At 39.5% G+C, this 12,375-nt stretch overlaps 1 protein-coding gene across 2 annotated transcripts; it reads left to right on the top strand.

The window, feature by feature from the left end:
- Positions 1–354: 354 nt before the first annotated feature.
- LOC133802478 (uncharacterized) lies at positions 355–4,638 on the top strand. Of its 2 annotated transcripts, none has more exons than XM_062240792.1 (9): positions 355–626; positions 874–970; positions 1,532–1,648; positions 2,263–2,456; positions 2,530–2,635; positions 2,748–2,895; positions 3,036–3,139; positions 3,917–4,083; positions 4,176–4,638. In XM_062240792.1, the coding sequence occupies exons 2-9, from the start codon at positions 910–912 to the stop codon at positions 4,467–4,469; spliced, it is 1,191 nt and encodes a 396-aa protein (XP_062096776.1). In that variant the 5' UTR covers positions 355–626; positions 874–909; the 3' UTR covers positions 4,470–4,638. The 2 variants fall into 2 exon arrangements, with proteins under 2 accessions (XP_062096776.1, XP_062096775.1); XM_062240791.1 differs by having other exon boundaries at positions 359–626; positions 3,036–3,175.
- The last annotated feature ends 7,737 nt before the right edge of the window (positions 4,639–12,375 follow it).

Genomic DNA, 12,375 nt, shown 5'->3' with positions numbered 1-12,375 from the left:
ATAAGACCATCTTCAATAGGAGATGTGAATAATGTGCTATATTTGATACAAAAAAGTCAATATATTATATATTTAACACAATTTTTAGCATTAAGTTCTAATGTATAATTGTAAAAATTGTTGTAAAATTTAATATTTTATTAATGTTAATTTGATATTTATTGAAAATATAAAATAATAATAATTTTTGTTTATATTTTATTATTGATAGTATAATATAATAATAAAATAAAAAAAATATAACATTTAATGCAAGTTAAAAAAAAAAAAAAAAATTAACATAAAAGTTGATAAAAATTAGCAATTATGGTAGGCAAAATATGCCATCTGTGCCAAAATTTTCCCCAACTTCTAGAATGATACAAATTTGGTACAAATTGAAACTAAGTTTTTTTTGTAAAGTGAGCTCTGCCTTGCGTAGATCGGACTTCTCCATCGCCGACCCCGACTGCTCAGCCGTCGCCCAGCGTCGTCTTCTCTTGCGCCGTCTCTGCCCAGTAGCCTCCACCGTGAATCTCCTTGCTTGCTGCCCCTCCTCCGACCGTCGCACTCAGTTCTCTCTGCCGACCAATTACATCTCTTGGGTCCTCAGGACAACCCAATTCGCCGTTTCTCTCCCTAAAAAGGTATTCGATGCTACTCTTTATTTTTCATTCTATGCATGTTTTGATTATAAATTTTTGAAATCTAGCATTGATCATAGATTCTTCTTTGGGAAATAGAAATCAATTTTTGGTTGAGTTGGTTCCCGTTTCAAACTTGTTGCTAAATCTCAAATTTCGGGAAAATCAATTTAGACGAACCCCCCACTGGACCCTTCATAGCTCGAGCCTGTATATATATATATATATTTATATTTGTCAATTTGCACAGGAGTTGTTGGTGGAGTAGCCAGAAAGAAAGTACGATATGGCCAAGAAAGCTAGCTCGAAGTTAAACATCGCTGTAATTCATCCCGATCTTGGAATAGGTTAAATTTCTACTCCTTTCTTCATGATTATTTATTTATGTCTATTTTGTTTTATTAATGCTGTTTTCAATCTGCAACTAAGACGAAAAGCTTGGACCTTTGGATTTATTTAAGCTCTTTTAAATCTCTAATAATCTAAATCACCTTCGAATTTTTCATTTTGATGTGTTGTGTTGAAATACTAAGATCTTTTGGTTAAATTTCTTATAAAGATAGTGAAAATTAACAAACTAAGAATATACACAAGTTCAAAACAGCAAGCAAGCACATTAGGAGAAACAACAAGAACATAGAGAATGTGAACCAATGAAACAACACAATCTAATGTAAAACACATACAGCAGGGGCAAAATTAAAGAAGTTAATGTTAGTATGAAATTTTGTAAGGACCAAGCTTTTTTTGATTGGTCGGCTTCAGTTAGCATTTCCATCAAATTATGTCATTATGCTAATTGAATAAGTGTTATGGGATTCATTAATTTAGTGGTGGCCTAACACAAAATGTGATAGTTACTTCACAAATTAATTCGGGACGACGTGTCTTTATTATGATTTCGCTAGGTGGAGCTGAGAGATTGATTGTTGATGTGGCTGTTGAACTTGCGTCACATGGGCATAAAGTTCATGTCTTCACTTCACACCATGACAAGAATCGATGTTTTGAGGAGACGGTTTCTGGTATGTCTTAAATTTCTGTTTCTGTTTGTGTTCTAAACTCTTGGCTTTAGTGTCAAGTTTATGATTTTTGAAGAAAAGGTCTATATATGACATAGAAGAACTCAATCATACTTTATGCTTAATCATGCAACTTTAGTTGCAAGCCAGAAGCAAAAGAAAATCTATTTCATTTTCTGCCATCTGTTTCTTGTATGCATACCTAGGATGTAGTTAGATGTGGATAGAGTAATGGGTGATTGGGCACATGGGAAAAAAGAAAAAAAAAAGTTTTAAAAAGAAAATATAAATTTTGAATGAGGGATAGGATATGGAATCTAAAATAAAATAGTAGTATCAAATCTGAAAATTTTAAATTTAACGAGGCAAAGTACCTATAAGGAATCCCCTAGAAGGCATGCCAGAAGTAATATTGTTAAATATGTGGAATTTTTTTTTTCCTGAACTCAGTTTCAAGTGTGTCAGACTAGATATGTTTTTTTGCCCCTTCTTTTTGGCCTGTCTTGGACAATTCTATGACTAGTAATTTCTTTATCTCTACCTTCTGTTCTATCTTTTGAAGTTCTTATTAACAGCATTTTACATGATATTTAAATGTCAATAAATTGCTTATGCAGGCACGTTTCCAGTCACAGTGTATGGTTCTTTTTTACCTCGACATATATTCTACCGTTTTCATGCTCTGTGTGCTTATCTTCGGTGCCTTTTTGTTGCACTCTGTGTATTAGTCATGTGGTCGTCTTTTGATGTAATTTTAGTAGACCAAGTTTCTGTTGCCATTCCATTATTGAAGCTCAAAAAATCAACTAAGGTACCTAGTTTATGTGAAATTTTTAACTGAAGGTCTGCTATTATTGCTGTTTACGGATATTTTTTATTTTCAGGTTGTATTCTATTGTCATTTTCCAGATTTGTTGCTTGCTCAGCACACAACTCTTCTTAGGAGGGTTTACAGGAAGCCTATTGACTTTGTAGAAGAAATGACAACCGGTCTGATTCAATGTCTTGTCATCTGCCCATCCATTTGAAGGGCGTTTTTTTGTCCATTTCTTATGTTATATATATACTCCATATCTTATCCTTATTTGCATTAGGGCTTCAGGAATGGCAGATCTAATTCTTGTTAATAGCAAGTTTACGGCCTCCACTTTTGCAAATACGTTCAAGCATCTTGATGCACAAGGAGTACAACCAGCTGTTCTTTACCCTGCAGTGAATGTGGATCAGTTTGATGAGCCTAAATCTATCAAGTACTGAACATGTTTGTATAACTTTTGGTGACTTCATTAGTTTGATTCTAGACATACTTTTAGCTTCTATATCTAAATACTTGGTATTGGTCACCATGTTTAACTATTCATTTTCACCCCCTCTTTCTCTTTTACTTTAGGCCGAATTTTTTGTCCATCAACCGTTTTGAGAGGAAAAAGAACATGGACTTGGCAATTTCGGCTTTTGCTATGCTTCACTCCCTTGAAGATGGTGATCTTCAAGGTTGTAATCTGGCTGAAGTTTCACTAACTATTGCGGGCAAGTCCCTACCTAGTATCTCTGCCTTTGGATCCTTGAAATAGATGCTCTTTATAAACCACTAAATGCTTTCTTATTTTTTTGCTTAATGGGGATTGAACTGTTAATTCATATTATTAGATGTCACTTACAAATCTATGTAGCATTGCTAGGTGTAGTACAACACCAGAAAAATTCTGCAATGACAATTTACTTTTTATTCAATTTTTTACTGAAGAGGGGGTACTGGGGGATTGGAATGGTTTAAATTGCTGCTTGTGGTAATTTGACTTGAATTATTTTGCTTGTATCACATGCATGTAGATACTGTAGGAAATTTTGGCTGGTTTAGTCAGTATTAGTAAGCTTGTGACGATCTCATCCTCTCTCCCAAATTATCCATTTTTCAATGGTTTTAAAAAATAAAGCTCTCATGAAGTAATATCTTCACTCCTATCATAGAGGTTCCTTTCTCTCTCTCTCTCTCTCTCTCTCTTTTGTAGTCCAAAAGCATTAATATTTGGTTACCTAGTGAAATTTTATATCTTTTATCATTAGAGTAGCTTTTTTCCACTTTAAGTCTTTCTTCAAACAATACTTCAGGTTCTTAGCTTCCTTTCAAATTTCCACTTATAGTTATTCTAGTTGCATTGGGTATTTAGTTTGTTCGTTTAGACACATCACATATAAAAGGAAACAGAGGCTTTCATTTCAAGTTCAAAGTTTGTGATTTTGCATACTCACAAATGATCATTATTTCAGGTGGTTTCGATAAGCGCCTAAGGGAGAATGTCGAGTACTTGAAAGTGCTAAAAAGTTTAGCAGAGAAGGAAGGTGTTTCCGAACGGGTTAATTTTGTCACGTCTTGTTCCACAGCTGAGAGAAATGCACTTCTCTCCCAATGTTTATGTGTCCTCTATACACCAAAGGTTGAGAGAATATGATTTTCATTTCAATTTATTAGATGCTAATCATGCTATGGGACAGAACCTTAGACAAAAAAATATTTTGACTGATGCAGGATGAGCACTTTGGCATTGTTCCTCTGGAGGCAATGGCAGCACAGAAACCCGTCATTGCATGCAATAGCGGGGGGCCTGTTGAGACGGTTAAACATGGCATAACAGGTTATCTTTGTGAGCCTACACCACAAGAGTTCTCATTTGCTATGGCGAAATTTATTCAGGACACACAGATGGCTGAGAGAATGGGCATAGAAGCACGCCGGCATGTTACCGAGTCCTTCTCTACGATGACATTTGGTCGGCGTTTGAATCAATACCTTGTTGAGGTTGCCAGTAGTAAGAGAGACTAACAATGTTTTGTCACATAATAATGGTTGAGGTTGCCTCATATACTATTATCTTTCTGTCTGTTTTGCTAACTAATACACAGGCTGTTGTTTTTGTTTCACTAACCATTATTTTAGAAGGAACGAAATATGGTATTATGAGAAATATAATAGTGATTTCGTTTGGTGTTTACTCTAAATTTGGTATGTAATTGTACTTGTTAGAAATGTGATGAGTTAGACAAAGGTCAAGGAAGATATGATCCTCATTGCATTAATGAGTAACATTTCACCTATGTTTGGCGCAAGAGCTCATTGCTTTTTTTTTTTTGTTGTTGCTGGAATTAACCCCTTCAAACAGAGGGGCCAATTTCATTGAAATAAATAAAACATACATACAAAGTTCAACGAGAATACAGACCCAGTATGGGCATAACACCCCAAACTCAGGCAAACATAAACGCAGTACAGACACTACACAGTAGAAATACTATAACAAAACTAGGAAATAAACAACACACCAGTAGAACACTACGACATCAGAGTAAACATAACACTGGCCGAGATTAGAAAATAACACCAACAAATACTACACTAGAGTCACTTCCAGTTTGACAACAGCAGAGCTCACTGCCTTTAGCTTATAAGAATTATGATATATTGACATTTCACCTATGTTTGTCAGAGGAAAAGAAAAGTTCGGAGAGAAAAAAACATTATACCCCAAATTTCGAGAAAGATTTATTTAATATCGAAATGTAGGCTCGTAGAGATAAAAACGAAATTGATCAGTAAGATGAACATATAAACTAATACAAGTGTCATCAATGCTAATACATGTTATTAGCTTGGCCCGAGAGAAGGGGTTAGCTCAAAAGGAGCAACCCGATTCAAAGATCGATATCGAATGATCAGAGGATAGTGATGTGAATAGCACTATATTTGTCAGCTCAAATCATGGTGTAGGCTCCAAAGCATATTCCGGGTGGACAACAATCAATTATGATATAACCCTACAATTGTGAGCTTAGTTATAGTATTGTTTAATTAACCCTATGGGATATTGTGCATTTTAAATATTTGTTTGTATTTTGAATTCATGTTAGATATTATTATAACTTCCCTTAGAATGTGGGAAGCAATAACTGTAACTATGTCTATAAAAACTTGGATGGTAGTCATTTATGGGGGACGCTCACTACTTGTACTCTAAAAACTCTGTGAAATCGCTTCTTGGCTTTAACAAAAAACAGATCAATAAAAGTGACTCATGGACATATGTAGATTTTTACTTCTGAACCACGTAAAAAATCTCTGTTCGTTTCTTTTCTTAATTTTTGAAATAAGCTTAATTGCTCTTATTAATTTTTTTTTTGGTTGACGAAAAAATGTTGTCAACAGTTTGGTACTTTCATTGAGAGCATTAAGCATTCTTTCAAACCTCCCATCCTAATCTGTGTTCATCACAAAAATGGTTGCACCCGCTGGAGACGTCCCTGGATCTGGAAGTGGATGGCCACTACCCAGAATCTTAGAGGAAAATACCCCGCGGACTGAGGAACACCCTCGACGGCCTGGTAAACAACCAATAAATGACGATCGGACCCCAGATGAAGGAAGTGCTTCCTCAATGCCACGAGATCCTGTAGTGTAACCTCCCGAGGGCTATGTGCCCATGGAGTAACACTAAGTTCTCGAACCCTAAGTTACTTTGGTCTTCTAAGCTTAAGTTGTTTAGAGCTCGAGGACATAAGGACACGTCAAGTGCTCACACTTGACAGTGTACTAAATTTACTTCTGAGGACTATGAGCCCATGAAGCAACACTGAGTGCTTAAAAGCGTCAAAGAACTAGGTGTACTGACCAAACTCGAGTCACAAGGACTCGAGCACAAGTCCCTAGTTGCACTAACTAGGATAGCTAAGACCTAAGTCTCACGACTGAGGCCCACATATCGTGACGACAAGTTACGTTGAGAGTTAAAATTAAAACTTTGTGAATTTTAAGATCAATTTGCAAAATTACTAAACGCCAATTAACGTGTTTAAGTGATAAGGAAAATAAGGCAAGAAATAGTGCAAGCAAAGGCCATTCTTGAAAGCTAAAATTTTATACAATTATGCTCCGGGGCTCGTGCCTCAAATTGTTTATACCATGACAAAAGAAGTGGCACGCAGGCCTATTTACATTATCAAATAAAAAGGAAAAATTACAGGGGCCTAGATCTTGCACGAGGGAACCTCCACGAAGAGGTCGATCATGGGATCAGTCTCGGGAGCCCGACCCGCTTCTGCTGCCGCAAGAGCCTGCGCAGCCGCATCGTCATCTGCTTAAAGATGTTCCTCGAATAACATCCTTATGTTGGGGTCGTCGGTGAAGGTCAAGTCCATCTCTTTGTTGCTTTTCCATGCAACATACAGGGTGTCCTCCGCTAGCTAATTGACCACCTTATTGAGGGCGGAGACTTGGTCATTCAACTCCTGGGCTTGACACTTCAAGCCCTCCACTTCAGCAGCAGCTGCTTGTGCCCTTGAAGCTGCCTGTGTGGTTTCTTCTCGGGCCCTGGCAGTGTCCTCAGCGTGTCGAGAGGCCTCCTTGCGGGCAACCTGTGTCTCTTCTTGCGATGCCTGGGTGTCAGCCATGGCCTTGTGCACAGCCTCCTCTGCAGCCTTGGAACAGTTCCTAGCTTCCTCCACCAATTTCGTGGAAATGTCCTCGAGGGCTTGAAGCCTAGACCTTTTCGTCGCCAAGCAGGTCTCCAACTCAAAGGCAGGAGTCTTCTCGTCTTCAAAAGCCCTCTGGAGCTTGGAATGCTCCTCGAGGGAGACCGACGCCTCTCTAAGTTCCTTTAGCTTAAAGGACCTCATGGTCACGACGTCCCCAAGCCTTTGGCACAAGACAACAGTCTGCACAACAAAGTAGAGTTAGTACACAAGAATGTAATACTTAGATACAAATTCAAATTATACTCTAAGACTTACTCACGTTGTGGCGTAGCAGCAGGCTGCGAGGAGGGATATCTCGTTATCCCCTCCGACGCGAGCATAGCTGCGAGAAGGAATCTCGCAGAGGGATTTGCTCAATCCCCACAGAAGCTCTGCGTCCAGCAGAGTTGTTCTGCTTCCAAGTCTCCCAGCAAAAAGAAACTCCAGCTCCTCACGATTGGGAGGTGGCACTAGGGTTCCGCTCTGAGGCCTATCCTCACAAAGATAATCCGCTAAAGCCTTGAAATCTTTGTCCCCTTCTTCCAGACGGTGGTTGAAGTACTCCAGGACCCGTCTGTGCCTCTCGAGCTCTTCCCCTTCGTAATGCTCGAGGAAGATTACAAGCCGAGGTGTCTTGGCTAAAGGACAACCAGTCACATCAAGGGACGAGAGGTCCTTTCCCGTTCATGAAGTCCCCTCATAGAGGACTAGAGACTCCTCGTAGAGGTCGATGACTTCCCCTGTTGCCACCGGTGTCGGGGGAGCAGATGGGTGAACGGTTGTTGGAACTCCTGGGACCACTGGATCTGTGGGAACATTCATCGGAGCCTCAGGCGCAACGGATGGTGTGGATGGACATGGATTTGAGAGGGCCCCGTAACCCTCTAGCGTTTGGTCCGAATGGAGTCGGCCAAACCTATGTGATCTGCAAAGAAAAATAACAAAGGTGTTAGTCATCACCAAGAGCATAATAAAAGTGAATACAATGCATGAAAAGTTATAGTTCGAAGCATGCGAGCTCCTCGGAAGGCCCACCACTAGATGGCTCCTCTAAGTGTAGAATGAAATGGGAAAATTCCCTCACAAGTCTGCCCATCTCCTGAGTGGTGTTCGTCTCATATTGACATAACCACCTCGCGTGCATAGACATCACCTCATCTAATGGCATGAAACCTTGGGGGAGTATGTAATGCCCTAATAACCAGGATCGTTACATTGTGTGTTTAGAATTGTGATTATCTCGTTAAGCGAGTCATTTGGACTAGAATGTGTAGTTAAGGTTAGTTAAAATGTTTTTGATTAAACCTTAGCAAATTTTCATTAAAAGACTTAGTACATAGCAAGGGATCCCAAAGAAACGAGAAGTTTAAAAAGTTGATACAAGGGAAAAATAAATGAAGTACATAATAGTCATCCTAAGCAGCAAAATTACTAAACCCTAACTTCCCAAAAGAAATCTTGACCATGGTGGTCGAGCAGGCTGCCTATTTACATGCCGCCCCCGAAGCTCTCCAACTCATTGCTAACCCAACTTCCCCTTGCCCATACCTGCACCACGTAGCACCCGTGAGCCGAGGCCCAGCAAGAAAACTCAAATAAAAAGATACAGATAATTAACAGATCACAGATAACAAGCTTAGCAGTAACAAACATACTCAAGCAAGCGTTCAACTCAATTACACACCCATAGGATCAAATGATTGCATATCGCACTTCCAAAATGGCCCAGCCATATGACCTGCATTCCACATGCTTATGCCGATCATGACCTTAGGCCGAACTTTTCAATCAGCTTCAATCAAATGAATAATTCATACACAACACAGTCATACACATTTAAACAGATGTTCAAAAATATGATTATAGTCATACTTAATAACCGGGGCTTAAGCCCTTATCACAACCTGAGTCCAGTTTTCTTACCTCAAGTCCCGAGCAGGTAGCGTATGGCTATCCCAAGCGTAATCCTTACTTCTGAGCCTAACGGTATAACCTAGTCACAACATACTAATGAATTATCATCAAGAACTAAACCCATTAAAAGCTTCAAGATTGATTCCTAGCATCCAGGACCTCTAATTCCACTAAACCATGTAGTAGAATCCTTCCCGAGCCTTTAGGTTTGGGTTCCAGTACTCAGAAATCCTATTTGATAGTTTTCCCCCATTTAAGTTGCGGCGCCCCTCACTAAGGGTCGCGACGCTCTACAAGTCAGAAAGCCCTCCAAGCCATTTCACTGGATACGCATTGCAACACAGCCTAACCACCCCAGCCTGTGAGTTCATGCAGACCGTGACACTCCAAGAACAGTGCTGCGATGCAACCCCGCGAACCGAAATTTTCCAACATTTTCAGTTTTCTAAACTCCCCAAAAATCGTCCCAAACACGATTTTAAAACTCAAAAGAAGCTAAAACTCAGAACTTTAAAACTTGAATTTACCTCTGATTAAACCATTTCCTAACTGCCTCTTTAAGTTGTATACTTCCATTCTCCCACTAAACTTCAATCCCTAACAAACCTTGCCCCAAAACTCAAAGATTCAAGAGGTCCAATCCAAAGCTATGAGAGAGAATGAATGGAATGAGTGAGGTTTTTTGTTCTGATTTTGTTTACTTAGCTTCTACAATTTTCTATTACTAAGGTAATCCAAGGCTAGGGAAAAGACCAAAATACCCCTAGCCTTTACCTTGGTTCTCTAATGCCCCCAACGGAAAAATTGTCTTTTTCCACCCTTTTCCCGCAAAACCTCAAATTTCACTTAAGATTCCCAATTAATCCTACTAGTTTTCCAAACACTAGTATTTTCCCCCAATTATAACTCATACTCTAATATCCCCACTAACTCACCAAATTACTAAAATACACCTAGGCTCACCCCGAGCTGGGTATAAGTCCCCGTTGTGACTTGTCCGCCAAATTGCTCACAAGGATCGCCTCGTGCCACATATCTCAATTATATCAACATAATAATGTGGTCCCACTCACCAAGCACATATAATTTACAATTACATCCTCAACAGGTCAAAATTACGAAAAATGCCCTTTTTCACCAAAATGGGCCCACAATCACATTTAATGCACATAAGCATGCATAAATAGTCATGTTTTCATACAACTCATATATTTTACATAATCATACATATATTCAATTAAATTCACATATTAATCCATTTATGCCCTCTCGACACACTAATCAAGACACTAAGCCTTATTAGCGAATTTGGGACGTTACAGTGTAGCCTTCTCTTTGGAAGGTGGAGGAATACGTCAATTAAATCCTGGTAGTCTTGGAACTCCTTCGCAGTCCAATGATGACCCGAGACCTGTCTGCTCCAGTGGAGCGAGGGCGAGGCCCACACATGATCAGGGCTTACCCTTTCTCCTACTTGCCTAGCATGATACAAAATTATGGGAGTTTTACCTTGGTCATGCGACGAGGATTCCACCCTCGCTTGGAGCTCTTCCTCGAGCTCTTGATCCTCTTAAGCCTTAGCAGCGGCTTGGATCGCAAGAACATTCTTGTTGACCAGAATTTCTGTCAACTCAGTAAACAACAACATAAAATGATAGAAAATAAATAATGAGCTATGGGATTTTTACGTGGTTCGATCGTTAATGAGGCCTAGTCCATGAGTCACTTGTATTGTAGAATTTTGTCGGAATAAAAAGCTTTTTTATGGTTACAACTTGGGCAGAGGATAGTCTTGCTCCAAGGTAAATAGGAGTCCAGAAAATAGGGTTTCAGATCCCCACAAATAACCCCTTCATGTCTTATTTATAGTCGGCCTCCGGGCCGAGTGATAGGTTGTCAGCCTTTATTACAATGCAAATCCTCCCTTATTCTTTGGGGAATATTCAGAATGCAAAAAGATACATTATACGTGCTACTCTATCACTGGTCCATAGGGACAGTGATCTACCCTAAAAAGTAGGTGGTCCCGAAATCTCCAACAAAAAAGGCGTTGGGACCACCTCTGAAGAAGGTGGTCCCCCAAATCTCTGAGAATCTTGCAGATTCATTATGGAGAGTTCTCAGCACCCTGAGGAGTCACTATAAAGATGCTTGATGTAATGCCCTACTACCTTAGAGTCGTGACCATGTGATTTATAAATGTTCCATTAGCTCGCTAATCGAGGTTTTAGGTTAAAAAGTGTGATTAAATTATAATAAAGACTCATTTAATGAACATTGAGTATAAATAGTTAGCCATTCATTAAAATTCATAAGAATGTTACAATGGGATCCCAAAATACTATTTTGAGATACATTTACAATCCAAGGTATGGTACAGTCAATCTAAGTGACAAAATCGAACGTTTACCACATGTTCCTCAAAACAACCCAGTCGTGGCGACCAAGTAGGCCAAACATGTACACACCACTCCATGCTCTCTAACTCATGGTTGTTCGATCTCTTCCTTGCCCTTACCTGCACCACAGAGCACCCGTGAGCCGAGGCCCAACAAGAGAACTTCAAGCACAACATACAATAATTTATTTCAACAAATACATACTTAATCAAAACAACAAACAGTTACCAGTTCCTATTAGAATGCACAACAACACAATAGTATATAAGCACAACATGACAATGATATACCAACCTAATATTACAGTAGCACAATAGTACAATAACACAATAGCACGCTAATACAATAAACGCACAATAGCATAGCTACACAGTAACACATCAGCACAGTAGCATAGCTGCGACCTTCACCGATTGAGGTGCACTATCAGACACCAAGTTCGCGGCCTTAACCGAATGAGTGTGTACAACACCCTTAGAGGGTCTCGCCTTGGCAGCCTGCATTCAACATGCTTAACGCTGATCCTGACCCTTTGTCGCTCCTGACTCTTGCCATTTCCGGCTCTTGCTGCTCCCGACTCTTGCCGCTTTCGGCTCTTGTCGACCAGTCACAATCACATGTATGACATAAAAACTATAAAAAACACATATAGCACAATACACCACATAGCTCTAAGGGCACAAACAATTGTCTTACCTGTGTCTCGAGCTGACAGATCAACACAATCCCCAGCAGGACCTCCTAACTCGAGCTTTGAGGTAAACCTAGTCACAACGCATCCATAATAACAACCCATTAGCACCTAAACTAAATGAGAAATTTGGATTAAAATACTAACCTTTTGGGACCTCGAATTCTACTAAAATGAGTAGTAGAATCCTTCCCGAGCCTTAACATCTGGGCTCCCGAGCT

Source organism: Humulus lupulus, chromosome 9 (assembly GCF_963169125.1).
Source record: "Humulus lupulus chromosome 9, drHumLupu1.1, whole genome shotgun sequence".
Lineage (NCBI taxonomy): Eukaryota > Viridiplantae > Streptophyta > Magnoliopsida > Rosales > Cannabaceae > Humulus > Humulus lupulus.
Note: the sequence above shows the minus strand (reverse complement) of the source record. Positions and strands in the feature narration are given on the sequence as shown.

Excerpts from the sequence above, each read along its gene's own strand:
- LOC133802478 (XM_062240791.1), top strand. The coding sequence starts at position 910 with ATGGCCAAGAAAGCTAGCTCGAAGTTAAACATCGCTGTAATTCATCCC. Across the intron at positions 2,636-2,747 it reads TGTAGAAGAAATGACAACCG|GAATGGCAGATCTAATTCTT; the intron begins GTCTGATTCAAT and ends TTAGGGCTTCAG. Across the intron at positions 4,084-4,175 it reads GTGTCCTCTATACACCAAAG|GATGAGCACTTTGGCATTGT; the intron begins GTTGAGAGAATA and ends TGACTGATGCAG.